The sequence below is a fragment of the Solea senegalensis genome, unplaced genomic scaffold (assembly GCF_019176455.1).
Source record: "Solea senegalensis isolate Sse05_10M unplaced genomic scaffold, IFAPA_SoseM_1 scf7180000014654, whole genome shotgun sequence".
NCBI classification, from domain to species: domain Eukaryota; kingdom Metazoa; phylum Chordata; class Actinopteri; order Pleuronectiformes; family Soleidae; genus Solea; species Solea senegalensis.
In genome coordinates this window covers 138,382-161,982 of record NW_025321090.1, presented here as the reverse complement: position 1 = coordinate 161,982, position 23,601 = coordinate 138,382, and the positions used below count along the sequence as shown (strand labels likewise).

General features: G+C 41.4%; 1 protein-coding gene across 2 annotated transcripts; it reads left to right on the top strand.

The window, feature by feature from the left end:
• Positions 1-14,252: 14,252 nt before the first annotated feature.
• Positions 14,253-22,563, top strand: ankk1 (ankyrin repeat and kinase domain containing 1). Of its 2 annotated transcripts, none has more exons than XM_044016574.1 (9): positions 14,253-14,611; positions 14,753-15,035; positions 15,141-15,292; positions 15,617-15,666; positions 16,803-16,958; positions 17,685-17,809; positions 18,578-18,611; positions 19,035-19,272; positions 19,601-22,563. In XM_044016574.1, the coding sequence occupies exons 1-9, from the start codon at positions 14,427-14,429 to the stop codon at positions 20,640-20,642; spliced, it is 2,265 nt and encodes a 754-aa protein (XP_043872509.1). In that variant the 5' UTR covers positions 14,253-14,426; the 3' UTR covers positions 20,643-22,563. The 2 variants fall into 2 exon arrangements, with proteins under 2 accessions (XP_043872509.1, XP_043872508.1); XM_044016573.1 differs by having other exon boundaries at positions 18,578-18,623.
• Positions 22,564-23,601: the final 1,038 nt, after the last annotated feature.

Below are 23,601 nucleotides of genomic sequence, written 5' to 3'. Positions count from 1 at the left end.
ACTAAGGTTTCAAGAAGGGGAGAGGAGAGCAGGGAAGATGAAAAGTCAGAGACAAAAATTGATTTTATTTAGATATGATAAAAATGAAAGCAGGAACGAGGAAGAAATAATTAATAATGGACTAGGGGGAGATAAAAATACAGACAGTACAATTTTAAAAAAAAGAAAACACACACACAATGCCAAGACAATTGGAACGCACAAAGGGAGAAGAGTAAAAGTAAAAGATAAAGTAGGGTGCTGGAGGGAAAGCTGGCTGCGCCTGAAATAAATATACTGAATTTCATGTATGAAAGAGGCAGAGAGAGACTTTGACAAGAGAAGGATCAGAGGTTGGAAAAGAGAAAACAACAAGAAAGGACATGCATAACAAGGGAACAGGGAGAGAGGACATGACAAATGTTCCCCTTGGATTAACTACTAATTTTAAAGAACTGAATAGAGACAAAGGACACACTCTTACAGACTTGTCTTGCTGCCTCAGTTTGATTAAACAGTCAGGCGTCACTGAGCATAGGCCCATTCATCTGAGGGAAAGTACTGCAAAAGTTGTTGGAATGAAAAATAATCAATTTTCCTACGAAGTGACAAGCAATCACAGAGCGCTGCTTCAGCTCTGTGGTCTCAGAGCCCAAAACTATCAAGACTGACTCGTCCCAAAAAAAGCAATACACAGAGATTGAAGTGCACACGTCTACTCGCGGCACCATGCTTACTAAGCATGGCGGAATGTCTTCACTTGCTAAAGAAAGAAGAGCAAAGTTGTTGATGCGACACTTTCTGTGCACGATAAAGCGAAAGTGGTCCCACTTGTCTCTCGTAAATATGTGCTTCACAATTCAGAAACAACACGCTGCCAATCGCCACCCTACAATCCGAAAGTCAGACCCACTTTCGAAAAAAAACCTACTACTTTCACTTTATCAATTATTTACAGGAGTTCAGATCATAGGCATAAATGTAATACTTCCCTTTTGAAGGCAAATTCACTTTTGCAGACTAAAAATAAACAGAGCCGAGCAGAGCACGAGTCCAGTGTCGAGAAGCCTCTGATCTCTAACATAATTCAAGATGTTCATATATCAAATTCAATTAAAACGTATTCCATCCCAGCAAAGACTTGCACCAGGCCATCCACAGTTCTCATCTGAGAATCATCCCTCCATTGGTCAAATGCAGCCTCACAGAGGGGCCGTCTGTCCCGCACATAAGTCGGTCCTTCTCCTCCTCTGACAAGACTTTAGGCCAAACCGTGCTCAGAGCAGACAGCCAACTCAGAGACTTTGCATGCCACTGTTGATGATAACAAGCAGAGATCAGTACAGACCCTAATGGCATCAATGAGCCCTGAAGCAAAAAACAATCAATTTCCTCTCAGCTGCACGTCACCACTGCTAAATATTAGGCCGTTTACCTGGCACATACGACAAGACAGGGCTAACAAACGTCAGCGCCTGACAGGGAAATATTCAAGGCCAGCGCTGACGCCGAATACACAAATAGCCACAATGAGTCGTTTGGTAAATAAAACTGAGAATGCATGCATTCAGATAGAACTGTGCAGCAAATGGCAAAGATTTGAAAAGAACACTTTCTCTTTTACACATGCTGAAGGAGGAGTAAACACCTCGCCAACAACGCTGATGCATTCTAGTGTCAATAAAAAAGCCTCTAATTAGAATAATCCTGTTCAAGGTACATGGCAGCGCTGATGGCAACAGTACAGTATCTACAGATATGAAACGAGCAATAAACCCACACTGTTTGTGATACAAGTGTGGATGTGGTATCTGTTGGGATGCAGTGGTACGACAGCATTATTTAAATCAGATAGTCTGCCTGAAAACCCCCCCAAAAACATGGTGCAAAGCTAATGATGTGCAGCAACATCCAGCAAAACCCACTGAGAAACTAAATGATCCGCACGGACCACAAAGCACCGGGGGTGACGACGCTATTCCTGTTCCACATAATTTCAGAAGTAACATTAGGGCCCGAATACATGCGGCCAATAAGCTGCTGACCGGATTAAGAATATTACCTCTAAATTTCCGATTAATAACGCTACAACTAATGGATTTGCAATGTCTGGCACCCGTGGTTAGTGTATGTGATGCAACTGTTTCCACATAAGCTCATGAATTAATGCTGACCGCCAGTGAGAATAAACAAGTTGTTAATGAAAAATCATCTCAGCCTGCACACGCTTAGCATATGGCACGGTCCGACGGTCCAAATGAGTCTTTGTCACTGAGAGGGCCTCCCACAATTCCTAAACTTACCCCTGCTGTGAAAAGGGAAATGGGAGCAAAAACACAGAGCAGACTGAGCAAAACATTTCTATGCAGGCTATCAAACAAAGCCAGCATGTTCCTTCTGCCACATCTACAATGGCACGCATCACTCAACCTGCACAGGGCAACCAAGAGCTGAAGGAACACATGACCAAACATGCATGATTGGAAAAAGAGAGCAACATTCTTCATTATATACCCTGGCAGCCAGGAGGGCCTTTGAAACCAGACTTGCTTTTCACAAGATGCTTCTGTAGCACATAATCTGGATAGAGCAGTCCAGCATGAAAGAAACACAGGAAACAGGGAAAAAAATATGTTAATATGTCAAGGTTTATGTGAGGCTGTGACTGACTCTGTCCCACCCACAGGGATCTCGCCCACAGAGATTATTAATGGAACCAGCTGCAGCACAATTGGCTGTGCCAAGTCAGGCGAGACTACTAAAACAGCAATTTGTGCAGGTGAGATTGATCATAAAGAAAATGTATAAAACACAAGCTGAGAATATTAGCAGAGATCATTTCAACGCAGAGCACACTTCTGAAACAAAATCAGAAAATGACAGTCCTGTACCAAAAAAAAAAACCCTGCTGCACCTCAGGCCAAGAATTATGCAGCCGTTTCACCAGCTACCAGTGAACCGGATCATGGCGCCACTACTGATAAGACTATGACAAAAAATATGCCAAGAGGACGAGATCGAACTTCAACAGAAAAGAGATTTGGAGGGAGGAGGGACATGTCCTGACCACACTCAGTTTGCAGAGAAAACAACACAAAGACACTCTTACAAAGAGACCCCTGAGGCTCAGGAGGCTACTGCAGCAAAGGTCACTTCATTTGAGCCCCTGACAACAACAGCACAGGCCACAACTGGGCACTGCTCACAGGGGGAAAAAATATTTCAGAAATACAATTAAATAGAGGAGCAACCAAAGCTGAGATATTTGAAGCACAAAATGCCACCGGGTCAACACGTGCTGGGGCAAAGGGAGAGACAGCGCTTCAAGAGTCTGGATACAGGTTGTTACTGCAAAAGATGGGAGTCTGAGTCAGAGCTGCTGTCTTATTCTGCAACCCTATACTAACCATTCAGTACATGCACAGCTAAGTCCAGCTGCAGTTGTAACTTGAGTTTTTGTCCTGGCGCACAAGCAATGGTAGTTAATCAATTTATTGAGCGACTAAGTGTAACCGGTGGCCAGTTGGTGCCATGTCAGAGGCCATTCCGTGTCTTTACATTGTCCATTCATTTCAACGACATTTCATTTCTCTGAGATTGTCAGTCAAACCAATGCACTGCTCTTGAATTGTGCCACATTTTTCTAATGTTGTACCATCGTCCGTCTTCTATTATTTGTGCATAAACTGTGGGAAGACACTGAGAGCACCCAGGCCAGTAAATCCAACCACACTATCTAGGTGTGCCAGTTCAACTTTGAGGAATGTGATTCAATACAATTGTACAAGTCCTGTTTTTGTTGAACGAACACGATCATTCAAAATTGTCTAATGTCGTGTAAACCTACTGCTGATTCATGCCGTAGCAAATGAATGAACCATATTTTGCATGAGTTCGATCCATGACAGCAACAACATTTCTGAAATACAATATATTGAAGGCTGAGGGCTACGAATGTTGCATTTATCATGCATGTAAATCCATTAACGTTTGATTCAACCTTTTTAATTCAACCTTTTTTTTTTTTTACAAACACTTGAAAACATATTGGATTCCCATCAGCCACAGGTGTGCTTTATGTGGAGTGTTTATTATCAAATAAGTTGTAGAGCAACAGTGATGCATTTACAAACAATTCAGCGTCCTATTGTCAGTCCATTGTCAGCATAATAGAAGTTTGACATGAACCGCGTGGCACCGAGCGTCTGCGCAGCAGAGATGAGTCAGAACCCGAGGAGACGTGTTGATTCTTTTGTTGCTGTTACAAAGACCTTGAGGTCACTATTCCTGACCTCGACAACTCCACCTGCTGCATTTTCTCCAGGTACACAGTCAAGCCTGAAATACGATTTCTGGATAAGAGGTTTTGTTATGTTACATATATGGTGCAGGAACACAATATTGACACATCCTTGTGGATGATTATGACCCTTGGATGGATTTGTCTGGCCTGTATTTCATTGAAAAGTTAACTTTTTTTTTTATTGTTTTACTTTTGTTGCCTGATATGTTCAAACTTGGACTGGGCTTTTAAAATTCTTTAATTAATCCTTAAGAGTATAAGCCTTCATTTAAGTTTTACAGACTGTCCGGGATGTAATTGCTTATGGAAATGTTTACAGAAGCTGCATCACTATAACTTATATCAATTCAATGAGGTGCAGTTACATTTTAAGGCTTGGATACTCTGGGCTCAGTAAACGGAGAAAAGTTGTAGGTTAATGGTTTTATCTCTCTATGCCAGAAGATGGATGGAAGTAAACGGCGTAAACTCCAGCGCACATAAAAAGGCTGCTGCAGAACTTCTACAATATGTCAAAAAATGTGGATGGGATGTCCATCGGAACCTGTAAAAAGTACAGTGCTTCTTGGTGAATGGATTAAAGGGCTGCTTCCCCCCCCGACCAGTTTTTTTGATTTATTTATTTGTTTAAATGTTTCAGATCTTTTACTTGACAGAAACACAGTGAAGAGCAGTGTGGGCCTTTTATTGTCTTTGTAGGAAGTTTCAATCCCAACTTCCTCTGTTGTTGTGGGAATGAGACATCATGCATATTTTAGATCCACTAGTCTGAAGATCTGATAACACATTTATCTCTGGAAATTAGTGAGGAAAAAAAAAACCTGTATATTTTTTTGGGTGAAGTGGCCCTTTATGAACATAATTTAATATTTAACTCATGTACTTTATTTGACTGTGTTGAATTTTAATATTTAATATTCTGCTACATTTTACATAAGGTCTGCTATGTTTCAATTAAATTTGGTTTTTACATTCCTCTATTCCTTTTAAGGGACGTGTCACCCCGAAGGTTACTACGTGCGCTTGTGTTCAGATTGGCAGCAAAGCCGGCAGGCGTCACGCTGCTGCCCACTGCCGTGTCAGCCACGAGTGCCAGCTTCATCAACAGTCTCCTCTAAATGATTAATTACTAATGGGTGTACCGACCCTGTGATCTCAGTGTCTGCATGAACAACAGCCCTCACTGTAGGCTAGACTAAGACTACAGAGGGCTGCACACTGAGCGAGAGGATGTGAGGATGAGCAGCTGGTAGTGATTTAAATTTGGAGACATGGGCGCTGACACCGAGGAAAGAGGGAGATAGATGAGGATCAAACGAGCTGTTGAGGAAGCAACTAGAGAAGAGGTTGATAATAATATGGATGAGAGGGAAGTGAATACTGTGGCTGATAACACGTGTATTATGGGGGAAAAAATCAAAAAAGTCAGGCTGACTGAGGGCAAACACACACGCAGCCTAAAACATCTATCATGTCATCATGGACTCATGGAAGGTTTTTGCAAAGTTGGAGAATAACATTGGCGGAGAGTATCAAAGGACACTTGATATGGTCTCCTGCTGATGTGGAAATGAGGCCTTTGATTTAATGTGAAAAAGTGAATCGTCTGACAAGCATGTGTTAGAGGTGAAACAGAGGATAAACTCTGGAGACTAAATTTGATGTCTCTTTTTATAGCGCACGTCTCCATCTCTCCCGTCATGTTCCTAGTGTCGTCTTATATTTTCTTGCTCTGAAACACTATCGGAGATAAGCATTTGTTTTTATGGCGTGGCAGTGCTGTGGTCAGTGTTACATCCTTTTTCCAAACAAAAAGGTGAAATGAGGACACGCACACAGTCATAAAACGTCAAGTCATTCATTCATTCATAAGATTGAATGTACAATTGACAGGTTCCTTGAATGTGGGGGAGGACACAGTTGAGAGATTGGTGCCAAATAAAAGAATGTAGGACACCAAAAGTGGGCCTGACCTGTGCTTATCCTAAACACCCACAAAAATAATGAAACAAAAGGCTGCTTAACAAAAAAAATTGGCCAAATTCTGTCATCATTGGCATGTGGATTGAAATGATGTGATTGGAAGTTGGTCTTGTATATTAACAAGCGCTCAATGAGTTTAACTCACTCAACGTGTTTGCAAAGCTCAAGCATGTCTTGAATGAGACCTTTTTTTTTTCCTTACATGAAAATGATAATAACAACAAACAAACATTCAGGTGGCAAAAACCTGCAGGAACAAGTGTCGCTGCCATACTGATTTAAACGACTCCAGAGTTGGTGCCTGGTGAATAGCCAGAGGGAGTCAACACTATTTTCTGGATGTGTCCCAATAAAGTGATTAAGAAACAATTATACTGTATGGTCATTATAGCATTGCTAAAAACAACTAATCTAATGATAGCCTAAGGCTTTTGCACTGTACTCTACATCAGAGAAATTGTACTCTCAGGGGAACAAAAGTGATGTAGGGGGGTACATGAAAAAACAAAACATGATTTGCAAACAGCCCATTCACATTCTGACAGGAGAGGAACTGTGAAAAGTTTGGGTACCACTGTTCACGTGCATGCAAAGGTCTCTGCTAGATTCTGATCCTCCCCCACCACGTACACCCTGACTCTATACCAGTGTTTTACTCAGCAGCACTCATGCAGAACACGAACACAGGCACGAACAAACACACACACACACACACACACACGCACGCACGCACGCACGCACGCACAAACACACACACCCTGATCAGGGACGAAGAAGTGCCCGTTTCCTCAGGTGAAGCAGTATTTATTGAATGCCGTGGTTGCCGATTGTCCTGCTCAAAAAACCTGGGAACCAATTCTCTTCTCTGCAGGTCCTGAGCAGGTGCTTTCATTTTGACTCTGATTACCTGATTAACACAAAACACATGGGAGAACAACGCAAAGACCTGGCAAAGCTGTGACCTTTAACCTGAAAAAAACAGCTTAAACTCAATATATAGTATGGTGTTTGCAGTGGTATACTGACATTTAAAATGCAGCCTCCTTCATACAGTATGTACAAGTTTTTCCATACGTCTTGCAACTTCTCTGTGAACATAACATGTATTGATCTCTTTTCTCCCCCCCCCACTCGCTACTTTAAATGGTGTTTATTTCTTGGCATTTGATGTCGAGGTACATATTTCCCCGACGCATTTCTTTAACATTAAGCCACACATTACATCTCAACTACCTTGTTTGAACTGCTACAGAGACAGATTGAGCGGCTGAGATGAGAAGGAGCGATGCTTACAAGCCCTGTATTGGAAAGGGACCTTTATTCTTTTTTTATGCAAATGAGAAACACCACAAAAGAAAAAAAGGGTTTTTGACATAAGAGGTGTTCCTTTATCATTTCAATCATTATGTGCATTATTCTTTAATAACAAACAGGGACACATTTCTATTCCCAAAATGTAATTACCTGTAAGTGTAATTTCTCAGACTCATATGCAGCAGCTTCCTCTGGTCTTTTTATAGCAAGAGAAGCACATTCTCCCTTCAGAGGCTACTATTCACACGTTGAGGGAAGTGAAAAGCCCACCCCGTAGGAGATGGGTAATTATTGGCTGTTGCCTTAAAACAAAATCAATCCGAGTCACATCGTAGCATGCACAACAGGCAGCTCTGGACAGGAAATGAGAGATGACTATGTCTTTTATCTCCTGGATGTGATGAAAAGAGCCATATTGTTAAGTGAATCTTAATGTGGACATACTGTGTATATTGTTTCTTCACAGGTTCATCTGTAACTGCTGCTCCACCGAATCAAAGATATTTTTCCATTTAGCAAAGGCAGAATAATTAAAAAGACCAATCATGACGCCCGCGTCATTGTTTTTCAGAACCTGTCGTTCCGCTTGTCTTCACACCAGCGGCCGACTCCCCTTATCATGATGAAGCTGCTGCTGCGGCTCGCCCACAATCATGGAGGAAGCTAACCACTCCACTCAGCAGCTCCACCACAGGCCTGCTGTGGCTACGTGTGCCAAGGAAGGTGCCTCGATCCTAACGTGACCAAGGAGGAACTACTGCCAATTATACTGATCACGTACTCACCAAAATAGCTCAGACAATTGCATTAGTCAACAGACAGTGGTGCAGTCAATCTTATTAACCATAGCAGTCGGTATAGGGCAGACATAAACGATGAGGAGCAATCCAATCCACACCTCCTCTCACAGGTGACACAGCTGTTGCAAAAGCAGTCCATTATCATACGCCGAAAATAAACACCGCCCCGCAAATGGAAAAGCTGCTCTGATCCCTTTATTGTCACTCAGTGGCAACAAATCAATACTCCTTGTATCTCATTTTGAGACTGATAGCGCCTTAATGCTGGTTTAAAACAGCATATGTATTTGTGACTGTGCTGGTGAAATGACTCTCGCTGGGTTTGAAAAATGCAAACGCATTTATTATGTCAGTATTAGATTAGAACGACCCTGCTTAATGTCTGTTTTTAATATCCAAAATGTCACAATCACATATTACATCATACATCATCCATTTTCTACCGCTTTATCCTCCACATGAGGGCCGCGGGGGGCGATGTGCCAATCTCAGCCGACAGGGCGACATGCAGGGTTACACCCTGGACAGTTTGCCAGTTCATCACAGGACCACACAGAGACAAACAACCATCCACTCTCACACTTACGGTCAATTTAGAGTGTCCAATTTGCCTAATCCCCATATTGCATGTTTTAGGACTGTGGGAGGAAACCGGAGAATCCGGAGACAACCCACGCACACACAGGGAGAACATGCAATCATACGCCATGTCATCATAGGAACAAATTGTAAAATGTGTTATCATGAATCATTCCTCATCTTTCATGCGATGATTTAAACCTGTCTCTCAAGAGGACGGGTCAATCATTTTTTACTTACGAATATCTTAAATATGCTCTAAATCCATGAGCCTTGCAATTAAATAATACATAAAAAAGCCATCTATTTGGCACATAACGTTCCTTCTTTTGTTCCTTCATCCGTGCTCACTGTATCTTAGTGAAAACACTGTCAGCATTGTGATTATTTCTCCCTCACACGTCTACTGAAGGCAGAGGGCTTAACACCTAAAGCATGTGAATTCTCAATCCACTGAGACCAGAGATACTGGCAGCACAAAGTCAGATCTGCACCACCGTTTAGAAAGAGAAGAGAAACTGTAAATATCATATTTTCTACACGGATTGTCCATTAAAATAAAGGAGTGGACTGACCAATGCAACAGATACATCCCAATCCTGCCCCATGTGCTCTTGGCTTACTAGCAATCTTGTATAAAATACCGTGATACTTAAGTAAAAGTACCAGAAAATGACTTGAAGTTGAAGTCACTTTTTATAACACTACTTAAGTAAAGTATATGACATTTACTGTACTTGAATATTAAAAGAAATGATAAGTTAGGATTGTGCAGTGGTAGCTCAGTGGTCTTTCCAATGGAAGGTTGTGGGTTCAATTCCTGGCTCTTCCTATATGTGTCCTTGAGCAACACAGTGACACATAGTACTTGCACTTTGTTACATTACAACACCGCTTGCTAGAAGCCGAGGGGAGGAGAATGTGCAGTAAGTAAAGCTTTTTTAATACTGACGACATCATTTGTGAAGAAAACACACTCATACTATCACACTCAGTCGCAGGTGGAACAGAGATCAGATTGTATTACGTGATAGTCATTGGTACGCGAAGAAGATGTTGACTAAAAAAGGTAAAAGAAAGTGAACCCACTTACACACGATAGCTTTAAATGTGTCTGTGCTCAGCAAGGTTAAGGTCAGTCTGCTCTCTGAATAACAAGTTACTTTAGAAGCACATCTCACATACTAAAATGACACATGTCCGTTTGATATCTACGCTTAAAATGATTCTTATAAATTATTCAAAAGATGATGATGTTTTCTGCAAGTTTAAGATTCAAATCTGACTTTTGTCCTCGAAGGAAGTATTACCAGGGCAAGATCGACAGAGTTAGTAGATAAAAATGTGCCATTGTCAACACATCATAGTTTGTGCAACTAAAACGATCGTTTACACGAAACACACAGAAAAACAGTGTGTAAAAGTACTTCAGTGTTTGTTTGGTTAAAGACATGACAAAATGTTAACTGCTACAACTGAAACCAACTGTCAGATTATTGATTCACTGTATATGCTTTTCTCTCATTACCATAGAAATAACTGAAGCTCGTAGTCACACAGGAAAATAGGCACGTTAAATCCAAATGCATACCTTTGTGGATTAAATAAGGCTTTAAAGATTTCAAAGGCTCTTGGTTTATATTCAATTTATTGAAGCGTTGCACACACTAATATATTATATCATATTGGAATTTTTCCCTCCCCACGAGAATATCCGAGACAGCTTGTGTTTCATGATTCACTGTGTTACAGCTATCTGTCAGCTCACATGTCTGTAATCCTGCAGAAATGCATGTTGCATTAAAAATGTACAGGGCTAGATTTTGATTAAAAATGCTCAGGGCTCCTGTGAGAGACACACGGGAACAAACTAATGTACACACCTGAAACGCACAGCTTTAATATGCCAACATTTTACCACAGCACACAACAAATTAAAAACCCAGCTCAACACACCGTGACCACACTCATTCATCCTGTTTGGGTTTTTTTTTAGTTAGCACTGTGTGTGTGCACAGAATGGCGATCAGAGACGCTCAAGTATTAGAGAACACACAGGACGACAGAGAAGCCTTTGGCTCCAGCTCCTCAGCTTACCCAGCGTGGTGGAGCCTGCTAATGCAATTCTCGGAGATTGGTTGAGTTGGTTCCATCAATGAAGACGGACTTCAATCAGGAAGCCAATCAGGAATCTGATGACAGCCTGCACAGGTTTCATCGGCACATCAATCCACGAGTATGTCTTTTGTAGTAGTGCGTGTTAGTGAAGCATGAAACTATGGCGAATGTTAAATTCATCTGTCATCACACGCACACATACGCACAGTACACAGGGAGAGATGGACAATGAGAGTTGCAGTGTTTGGATGTTTATTATGTTATTTTAGTAGACACTTAAATGAGAGAATTCCACAGAATATTGTCCAGTAAAAACATATGTGCTGCAAATACAGTGTGTACACCGATGATGTGGCATGTAAGGAGATGAATGTTGCTAAAATAAGAGAAATTACTTTGTATTTCATAATGATACGCACAGGGCCGGCTCTATGCATTTTGCTGCCATAGGCAAGATTGGGATATGGTGGATTTGGTGACATTTGATTTGTATGTAAAGTTGTTACACGATTACACCAGTAATAAAACACTATATAGTACGTCAGTCAACACACTGCTAGCAAAATGTGCTTGAAAGAAAACGTTTTTTTTTGTCTTTGTGGTTGTCTCCAGTAGATGGCACCCAAGGCGACTGCCTATCTGGCCTATGCCTAGAGCCGACTCTGTATACACACTCATGTTTTTATTCATTTCTTTATGCAAGAGATTCCACAGCTCACTGCAATGATCCAAATTGATTATTCTGCAATCACTTAAATCCTCACACTAATGTGTTTATAGCTCCCCCCATTTTTGACAGACATACAGGCCATGGGACATCACTAAATGCAAATCACCACAGGGTTATGCACGCTCTCCCTGGCTCAGACCTGCAGGGTGAAGTGGTTGATTCAATGGAGCAGGATAGGGAAATCCTATTGAAGTTGAATTATTAATAAACATCTCTATGTGTGTGACTTTGGAGCAGAAATGATAAGAAATGACAGCAGAATACTCACCTGACCGTCTCTCTGGTGAAACAAACTCTGCACACCCAAATCCACATAGTCACATCTACATTTACAGTTCATAACAGTGAGAGAAAGATGGGGATGTGGAGACGGACACTCAGATTTGACTTTGTGTTTGCGTCATGCACTCTGCAAGGAACTTAGCTGGATTGCATTTCAATTTGCTATTTGAAAAGAATAGTGAAAGGAAACTCAAGGGACATGGCCCAGATATTTATGTGACTGCCAAAGTTACTACAGTGGCCCAGAGGAGCAATTTATATAAAAGGTGGGGTCCAAACTGGTCTCACTTATGTGGAGACTATGTCTATCTATAGATGTGTATTCCTTAGTTTACCTCCTTCTATATGACATCACAACAAAACACCTTATGTCTCGACATAAATTCAACAGTAAAAAAGAGTTTGAGTGGTGGTGAAATACAAGTGATGAGCCTATAAAACACGACAGCTGCTGGGAATAAAAAAGGAAGATGGGGAAGGACATCGTTGTGTCACCATCTTCTTGAATGAGATTCTAATTACGGTAATCCTCTCACATAATCCGAGCAGTGAAAATCTTTTTTGACAGAAGACACACACACACACGCACACACACGCACACACGCACACAGACACACACACATCCCCGACATGAAAAAACTCCAAGTCATCCTACAGTGAAGCTGAATTTACAACTCATTTTGCATATTTTTTTTTTGCATATTAGCTATTTGCAGCGTTAGATGACAAACTTCTTTCTGTGTGTATATATAAAATGTATACAGACACAAATGTTCACATTTCATTAAACGTGGCTACACATCAGGTACGATGTGCGCACGATAATCACACCTATTGAATCATAGGTCATGATGTAAGTATAGGAGATACATGTAGCAGTACATGTCACACTGTGAGATGGTCATGGCACCTTTTGTCTTTGAAACTCATTCACAGTACGACATGAGACCGCTGTTCAGCTGCTACGACCACAAAAGGAACCACGGTTGGTGTATGTTGCTCAACTTAAGTCAGACAAGTCTTCAGCATGTATCCATGTAACGCGCAAACAAGCCTTCATGTTTGACCATACACCTGTCCAACTGTGACGAGACAGTGTGAGCCGCTGCACCACTGTGTGCCCATCATATAAACAACCATCCATCGTCTATCCTCCATGTGAGTGTTGCTAGTCCATCACAGGGCCACACAGAGGCAAACAACCATCCACTCTCACTCTCACACCTACAGTCAATTTAGAGAGTCCAGTTTGCCTCATCTGTTTTGGACTGTGGGAGGGAGGAAGCCAGAGAACCTGGAGAAAACCCCCCCACACACGGGGAGATCATGCAAACACCATGCAGAAAAGCCCTGGTTCTGACCGGGTCGTGAACCTGCGTCTTCTTGCTGCACCAACCGTGTGGCCCTCACATAAACATATTAAAAGACAAAATCAGCATAAAATTAGGTTTAAAATGTTGACGTAAAATCCAATTTTAAGAAAATTACACGATTCATTACACAGGTAGCCCACGGCCATGAGGATAGGAATTCAAATAGACTGCCAGTGCTCATAAATCCTTGCAACGCGAGTGTTCATCATGCTGTAATGCTGTACTGTATGTGTTGTGCCAGGAGGGTTTGACTGTTTCAAACGCTGAATAACGTCCATTACATTACGTCATTTGTCATTGACAGATGTAAGAGGTGCTATCGATCTTTTGTAGCACTGGACAAGATAGTGAATAAACACATAATCTCACGGAAGACAAGTTATGTGATGTGGACATTACTGCAATGGTGTAAATGGACACACACACAGAGGAATGTCATATTCTCAAACTCAAACTGCAGACTACAGTTCTACTGGAACTGCAGGGGGTTAAGTGCCTTGTTAAAGTGCAATTTGATAGAAGTGGGTGGCTCATTAGGCAGTTCATTTGCTGTATACACAGTGCCAAATAACAACAGGCATTTTTATCATATCAGCAACCGATACTCTGCTGGTGCCGAACCCTGACATTGCTAAAGAGTTGCACGCTTTCTGGGAAACATTTACAGGTAGATGACTGGAAGCCAAGTCAGCAGTTCCTGGCAGCTAAAAGAACCGGCTTTGCCACATTTCAGTGTAAACAACTTGTGGCTCTGACCCTCCCACAAAACAAAGCAGCCTTATATGCACGCGAGTGCACATGCGTTTCACACAGCCAGCTGCCAATGATTTTATTGTCCGTGGTCTACAACTTTTCGTGTCACCTAATCTCCAGCGGAGCCTATCGATCACTGCTAAACCCTGTTTATATGTAGGATTAAAGACTGAGTGCGTTGGAGGCTCGTGTCAGAGAAGACCTCTGTACTCATGGATTGCTTTGACGGATCCCCGGGGCAATTCAGGGACTTCAGGAAGGGTGACTTTGAGGCTAACTGGATTAAGGTGGCAGAATCCAGATTCAGCCAGGTGTACGAAGTCAAGCTCAAACTCTGGCGGGAAAAGTGTGCTCTGAAAAGTGTTGACACAACCTTGTGTGAACACAACTATTACAGGTAGGTGTGTGGTCTTAGTTCTGCTCTTTGACTTACTCGTGATTGGATATGACAAGCATCTTGTAGTGCAATGTTTGACACAGTGATCAAAGTTCACATTTCCCAAAGCTCCTCCACTGACCATTATTTCCTCTACTACAGAAGAATAATAGAGGAGGTGTCCAACTTAGCCAAAGTGAAATTCAAGTACATCGCATCCCTGTATGGACTGTGTAGTGAGGCGACTGGTGTGGTGATGGAGTACATGAGTCATGGATCACTGAACAATCTTCTGGCCAGTCACACTTTGATGTGGCCAAAGAAGTTCCAGATGATTCATGAGGCCTCTATGGGCATGAATTTCCTCCATAGTATGAAACCCCCACTACTCCATCTTAACCTCAAGACATCAAACATCCTGTTAGATGATCATCTCCATGTCAAGGTCAGTGAAATACAGACGACACAGAAAATGCTTACAGTGACCTCTTGGTATTTCTGAAGCGTGCAATTCTGTGTAACATTCTGGATTCTTGTTTTGCCAACTAAGATTACAGATTTTGGTTTAATCCACTGGGAAGAGGGCACGAGCAAGAAGTCGTTCATGGAGCATTTGACAGCGAGAGGAAACATAAATTACATTCCTCCAGAGATATTCACTCAGTGTCGCGATCCTCCAGGAACCACCTTCGATGTTTACAGGTGACTGGCCAAGGGCATTTTTAAAAATTGCACCATCAGAGAGTCACTGCTGTGTTTCCTATTCCAAAGCACCATCTACAATTCATGAAGTGTAACCTTGATCTCTACTTTCATTCTCTCATAAAAACAGAGGCATACTGTTCACTGTTTGTAGCTCAAGTGTGACTCCTCCTTCTTTACCTTTTTATCTCAAAAAAGCAAATCGAGGTTTTTTTTTGTGGAACTAAAAACAACTTCATTTATTAAGTAGGAGCAGTATTGCCTCGGTGTTTCTTGAATGTGTAAATGTGAGAAAATGACAGCTCTTTGTGCTTCGATCTTCAGCTTCGGGATCGTGATGTGGGAAATTCTGACACAGCAGAAGCCGTATGCAGGTAGGTTATGACAAGTAACAAGTTGACAAGCGTCACATTGTCGTTGAATGTTTTGAGACTCGACATTTTCACTTCAATGGTGTCTGAGTGAAAGCAGTTAATGTTCAACAAAATCTTTTTTTTGGGAGAGAACCATGTTCCCATGCAGCTAAACTGCATCCTCGATTATGTTAAGGGCTTTACTGTTGACAGACTTATCTGATATAACTCTGGCATGCGGCAGTTAATATGCTGAAAAGATTACAGACATGATACAAAATAAAGGAAGATAGTGAAAAAGTGGAAAGTGGTAAAACTAGATGACAATACTCCTGTGAGGTGCATGAGGGATCACTGAAAAGTGATGCAAATCATTTGGCCAAACAGCCAAATCCCAAACCAAATGCTCATGAGACTTAAACACCTTCATCTCTCCTGAATAATCAGTGTCAGTGTGCACTGAAGCTGCTGTGGCAGCTCATGATGGCTCCCTCTGAGTTATTATTTGAATAGGTTCCAGTAACGACAAGGGCTATATTGTGTCCATCATTCCTAAGAGTGTTCATGGCACTTATGAAATCATTGTTTTCATATGACCATTAACCCCTCATTCAGAATGACTGACTGAAACAACAATCTTATGTGAACATAAACGCCAGCCATTGCCAGTTATTAATGTTGATGATACAACTCTCAGACGTAATATTTTATTTCGTCACATAGTTTGAAATGTCCTGCTTTGAGATCAAGAGACTGATCTTAGAATAAGACAGGAATTGGGGGGAGTGGAATACATAGTCTAACATTGCCCCAAAGGTGTGTATATGTATGTATGTATGTATGTATGTATGTATGTATGTATGTATACACATATATATATACATATACATATACACATAAACACACACACACACATATGTGTATATATATATATATATATATATATATATATATATATATATATATATATATATATATATATATATATATACATACACACATATATACATATACACACACACACACACACACACACACACACACACATATATATATACACACATACTGTATATACAAAAGAAACGGGATTGCTGCCGTGGTTTCTCTGCATGTGTGGATCTCCACATGTACGTGTCTGACATTTGTTTCTTTGACAGGCTGCAGTGTGACCAAAGTTCTCCTACATGTATCACAAGGAAAGAGGCCCTGTCTGGAGAGGATACCTGACGAGAAGCCCCTCGAGTGTGACCCAATGGTCAGCATCATGCAGCAGTGTTGGGACCAGGATCACAGGAAAAGGCCACAGTTCTCAGGTGTGCATTGTCATTTTCATTTTCCAACTTGATAAAAAACGCAATTATATTTGTAATAAATTTTAAGTTCTCGGGAGAACTGCAGTGCCATTATCCACTGAATCCCCTCAGCTGCTGAGCTGGTGTTTCCTTAAAATGTACATTGAGAAGACAATGGAGTAATATTGTCTCTGATGAGCTCTAACAAGGCCCAAAGTAGACATTCAGAAAACATTTACAATTACATTTTTGCAAAAATGTGATTCTCTAAATAAAATGATCCAGATGTTTCTCCTTTGAAGCACATGTGATGCAGGTAGCAGCTCTATAAAATTAATGAACACATTTACATTTAACATTTAGAAACGTGATGTTTTTTTCCCTCTTGATTTTCTTGTTGCTATGTAATTATAAAGTCAGCAGTAGCTGCTGGGAATCAAATGCATAAGGAGGGTCACCTTTGTTTAGACAATGACCTTTTATTCAGAAGTCCTTTTAACAAACACTAATTACTGTTATTAGTGTTTGTAAATGGCTACTACGCTCGCTCCCCATGTTTATAAAAGTCAGTATGCGGTTATACCTACATTTATCGAAGAATTCGCTCGTACCTTATGCATGGCTGCTCGTTTGCTAAAGTGATGCAATTATGAGAAGATCCCATTGGGTTTTAGAGTTGCACATCTGGGAAACATTAGTTTAACGACACAAATTCAGATCAGCTGATGTCTGCTGTTTTGTTTGCAGAGACCGTGATGAAAACGGAGGCTCTCAGTGAAGTCCTTAAAGCTCCAGGACCAAACCACCCTAGCATGAAAGGCAATAGAGGACAGACGTCGGATTTATCTTGGCTGGTTCCCCCTGTACATAAAGTGTGTTCCACTTCATACTCTGCTTGAATAATACTATAAGAGCTATGGTATCATCAGGTTAAATACTATGAAGGAAGAGTAAAAAACAAAAATGGTTTATTCTATTAAAGTCCCCTCATTCAAGCTAGAAGCTAGTCTTATATTTAGCAACAAAGGCTGTGTCAAAGGTTCTAACTCGTTCTAACTCATCTAGTTTGGACACAAAGTTTACTTTTCTTTTATCCATTACAAATATAGAACCCCCTTTTTTCCCTGTTCCACAACAAAAAGCAGTGGCAATCTCACACCAGAGAGGATGTTGTTCCTCTTGATCTGCACAGTAAACTACTGCTTAGAAATGCAAAATGCACGCTCCGGCTGGTTTCTCCACGCCGTAAAACATGACCTTTGCCCAAAGTACGTAAACAGATTATTATAAGCCAAATAAAGCAATTCTACACCTGTGCAATCAAACCATTCTAATGTTACACACTGGAAAGATTCAGGAGATCACAAATGGCAACTGGCTTCATATTTCTTTTCAACAAAACTCTGTAGTTAAAACAGAAAAGTACAAAAACTTACTCTGTGCAAATTATTTATATTATATAAAAACCGCAGCAGCTAAACACATATCTGTGTTTAATATCTGAGTTATTTATACCCTTTAAGCTGGTCTTTCAATATTGATTGATATATGTGCTTACTAGCCAATTACGATGAGTGATGTGACGGCTAATGATTTGTGAATCACCTTTTTCCTATTTATTTCTTTCTTTTCAATTTTAGATCGCTTTCCCTCAGATGCCTGATGTTCCCTCAGGTAAACACACAGGTAAAATAGGGTGGAAAATAACTATAATTAAAAGAAAGCCTGGAGGGCAGACATTAAAAAAAATGCTATTTGCACTTCTCTCACGATTTTAATACTTTATGGTTTGACCTGAAAAACACAATCAACCAGCTGCCTCTTAGAGGATTTGTTTTTGAAATTAGAGTAGAGGAAAAAATTGTTTGTCTCGGTGCATTTGTCCAAAATCTTATGTGCAAGACAAATCTTTCACTGAGAAAGCCGACTTCGACTCAGCAACACAGGATCCTGACAGCAACCGCTGTGTAGCTAACACCCAATCCACACAATAACATGAAGATACTGAAAGTATGAAGTCATGAAAACAAAAGTTGGCATCACAAACAACAATCACAATTTCTTTGTCTGACAATTCCTGTTGCTCTCCTTTCACAGAGGCTCATGCCAAGGACAACATTCTCTCCCTTTTGTCCAAAAAGGACTTTGGTAGTTTCAGAGAGTCTCTGAGAAAAGAACATGTTTCCATCGAGTTTTCAGGGAAAGAGAGCCTCCTTCACTACACAGTGGCCAGCGGGGATGCCAACAGTGTGAAGCATGTCCTAAGTCTGGGTGCTGACATCAACTGCGTGACTGCTCGAGGTTACACACCTCTAATTATTGCGGTTCTGTACAGGTCTGTACCAAAGAAAAAACTCGCTTTTTCATTTTTCATAAACGTCTGCACAGTTGTTTAATAGATCATCGAATGTTCACATTTATATGGATAAAAATCAGGAAATGCTTTGCTTAGCTTACTAAAAACAGTAAGTCTTAGCTGGTTGCTTGGCAACATCACAGTAATGAGTTGTAGACTTATCGCTGTGTCCTGTTCTCAACCCCCTTTAAAACCACAAATAGTTTTGACGCCTGTAGTTTTATAAGTAAACAACAAACATTGGACTTATACACTTGGGGAAAAATGGGATAAAACATTTGCTCAATATGCAACATCTATTTTACAGGCTTCATGACATCATCTCCCTATTACTGGAACATGGTGCATCGGTCACCCAGGGAGATGAGGACCAGTGGTCACCGTTACATTTTGGTGCTCAGAATGGAGACGACAGGACTGTACGTCTCCTTTTGGACAAAGGAGCTGTGGCCGATGCCCGGGAAAAAAGCGGCTGGATCCCCCTCCACCTGGCTTGCCAGAACGGCCATGAAACAGTGGTGCGCCTGCTGCTTTCACGGCTGTCAGAGGACGCGTTTAGGAAACAGGAGGACACATGGGGGAGGACGTCGCTCCACCTTGCCTCCGCCTACGGGCATCTGAACATTGCCAAGCTCCTCCTCTCACAGGGAGCCGATCCCAACGTTACCGACAACTCTCTGTGCACTCCTCTTCACGTGTCCACTGAGGAAGGCCATTTCAGACTAGTGAGACAGCTGGTGAAGAGTGGAGCGAGTACAAACAAGGCAGACAGCAGGGGATTCACTGCACTTCACCTGGCTGCTCTGAAGGGTTATACAGGCATATGTAGGCAGCTGTTGTCCAATGGGGCTGACCCAGTATCCAGGACTCTCCAAGGCTGGACACCCATGCACCTGGCAGCCCTGAAGGGTCATGAAGCTACAGTGGTCCAGCTGGAGAACCAGGGTGGTTGTGTGAATACTAGAGGCGAGAAAGGATGGACGCCACTCCACCTCGCCTGCTACCACAGCAAGCCAGAGGTGGTGGCAAAACTCCTGGCAGCCAACGCTGACTCAAACGTGACAGAAGACAGCGAAGGATGGACACCTTTACATGTAGCATGTACCAGTGTCAGTTTCACATGCGTGCTTCACTTGATAACTCACCATGCAGATGTAAATGCGGTAAATGCAAACAAGGCGACACCTTTGCACCTGGCTGCCCAGCATGCCTGTGTGCCAATTGTAAAAGCTCTGCTGCTGAATGGGGCAGATAAGACACTACTTGATTCTTCTGGATCCACAGCTCTGTCTGTGGCTCAGAGGTGCAGCAAGTGGGAAATAGCACAGCTAATGGAAACGGGATGTTAAGCATGAATCTAGTTCTGGCTAAGGCAATTTGAATGGAATGATTATGGTATGAAAACATCAATGTTACATTAAGAATATTGTCCTCATTTTCAGTGAGGCTTTTACTGAAAAGATTAATGCAAAAATGTGGGAAAAAGTTGAATATGATTGTGCACAAAGTATCTGTCTAACAGGCTCGAGAACACACTTTTGTTCCCCTCTCAGTGTGCTTATTTTCAAACTATTGAGTGCACAATCCATGTCCTGACTCACACAAGAAAAGCATTAGTCTAATTCAGCAGTAAGTAATAACTTACGTCTGTAAAACTCATTCCGTTCCAACACATAGGGTCAAAATCAGGTGAAGTGGGCTATAATGACAAAAACACATTGATTGTTTTTTGAAATACCTCAGTTATTAATGTGTGGTCTCCTCCTGTATGAATGCTGCTGCCACGTGTGGGTGAAAATGAGACGATAAAAAATGCTGCTGTTTAAACGACTTTTGAGATCCATTTGATTAAACCTGTGAGTGGTGATAAAGCGGTCATGTGTCCAATGTTTAGGCAAATGAGAGAGAATGAGGTTTCACTGAAATGACTCTATCTGCAGCATCTTTTGGACTTTCCCCAAGTCACTAAAGAAAATATGCAGTGGAGTTTCCATACAGGGAATATTTTATTTCAACGAGGCGAGATAACGATCTGTCATTCCCTGGAGACTAAGGTGAGCACTGTCCCACCTGCACCACAGTCATTTACAACCGTGATACTTTATTACACTGAAATGGAATGCAGGGATCTGGGAGCTGCATTGATCTACATGTTCACAGGGTGTTTTTCCTGAAACCAAAAAGAGTCCGACTCTGGTTGCAGAGTGGGAGCTGAATCGAGCTGCTGTAAATGGAACAAACAGGATGTATTACATTTCTCCTTTTTTTGTTGCTAAGTGAATGTCTGCTCTCTACATTTAGCCCCGACTTTACTTGTTTCTCTCCGATAGAATTCATTCGTCTGAGCCTTTTCTTTTTTTTTTGAATGTTTGTGTATCCGAGCCACTCATAGTGTGTCGTGTATTGGTATTTAATGTGAATCAAGCTGTGAAAAACCCACATAGTAACAAAAATGCTCGATTTATAAATGCTCAGAACGTAAATTTCAGCTGCTAGGATTCTTTCAATCAAAACAATAAAGGCCTAGTCAGGAATCAGGAAGCAGCGTGGGATTATGGTATGTGTTGCCTTGTTTTGTTCTCCTGTGCATTTGCACATTTTAGCAGAGACAGTAAAGTAGATAACACCATTTAAACACGACCAAATGGAAATTGAAATGGAATCAGAGTACTCTATGCATTGAAACGTATAACATTGGTGTTGTTAGAATTGAAGCCAGCAATGAAAAGCAACATCAGGAAGTATTTAACTCAAACAAGACCGTTTTTATACAGAAGTATTGTCTCTATTGTTATTCTTTGTGTCTTTCCCCCCGTGGAACTTTTAATTCTGTTTAAGACAGCTGTCGGGATGTCACACTAATATGTGCTCCCTTAGATTTTGATGGGCAAACTCTTGATTTAGCATCTCTTTTTACCGGGGGTGTGACTACATAAAACGTGTGCTGACCTTGCTCTCGATGTAATTTATCCACTAGAGTTTGAGAAGCAGCCATCACAGTATGAAAAGCAGCTCTCTGGAGTGGACTGTGATTTATAATTGAGTGTCCTTTTTCACAGCAGCAACTCACGTTTGAAATTTATGGGGTTTTCATTGTCGCACAGAAATTGGAAGCAAAACATTCTTTTGTGACTATTATTGACGGTAACAGATGTGAAGGATACTCATCAGTGAACGTGCGGCTGTGTCATTGTGTAACTGGTCTGACGGCATTTTTGTTGTTGTTTAAATAACTCTGCTCTGACGACACTTTCTGGAATGTTCCTTAAATCACTGTACGTGTCACAACCTTTTTTCACACACACACACACACACACACACACACACTGACACATTGCATACTTCCTATTGGCCAGTAATTGGGTTTGCAGGTGCCTAGAGAAAATGATTTTTTGGAAAAAGAAAATGTCATGTAAGTTGATAGTAATACACAGGCACATGTCCCTGCTATATTTTTGAATTTTCTTTAAAAGCTACATACTTTTTATATGATTTTCAATAGAACTAAACCATAATGAAACACTCCTGATTGCTTTGACTAGAACAGTTTGAGAGGAAGAATACAGCTCATCATGGCACATCACCTAAACACCTTACAACATGATGCTGCATTCAAAGGCTCTTCTTTAGAACGCATCAGGAGCAATTTGCATACATAACGGTATTTTTAACAAGACGCACAATTGTTCGTTTAATCTCATTCTATGACGTTCCCTAAAGCTCTGTACACAGTCTAAGCTGCTGAACATGGCTTGAGCATTTAGCTGTTGTGATTGCATAAGATTTTAAAAAATTGTATTTTGTTGCACTGTGGCATCTAACACACTGTTAAAAGGCTCCATCTGACATTCTCAGCTCTTATGATTAAACTAGCTACTTATCGCTATCCTCTCCAGCAGAGAGCCATTACATGTAATTTGCGAAAGCCCCCTTTAAATGCAGGGTTAGAGTCAGCACTGAGCTGTGACCTGTGGTGCTAAGCTGCTGCAATCATGAATGATGCATCTGCGTCTTTTGACCCAGGTGTGCAGCCCGAGATGGGCCAAGGAGGCATCCTGGCAGGACTCCTTGGTTCTTGCCACAGTAAGTGATTTAGTGATCCCTCATGTCTCCTGGGGGATGATTTTCTCCAGGGTGATAATGTTTTTTTTTTCTTGGCCCCTGTCATGTCTGAGCCACTTCTCAGTCTGCAGTGTGACAGTGGCAAACACCCAATTTTGGTCTTACTGAGTACATCCCCAAGATAGCCGTTTACTGACATGTAAGTGACTGCTCTCCCACCTCTGTGGGTGAGTGACAGGATTTTGA

Excerpts from the sequence above, each read along its gene's own strand:
- ankk1 (XM_044016573.1), top strand. The coding sequence starts at position 14,427 with ATGGATTGCTTTGACGGATCCCCGGGGCAATTCAGGGACTTCAGGAAG. Across the intron at positions 15,667-16,802 it reads ACAGCAGAAGCCGTATGCAG|GCTGCAGTGTGACCAAAGTT; the intron begins GTAGGTTATGAC and ends TTTCTTTGACAG. Across the intron at positions 19,273-19,600 it reads ATTATTGCGGTTCTGTACAG|GCTTCATGACATCATCTCCC; the intron begins GTCTGTACCAAA and ends TCTATTTTACAG.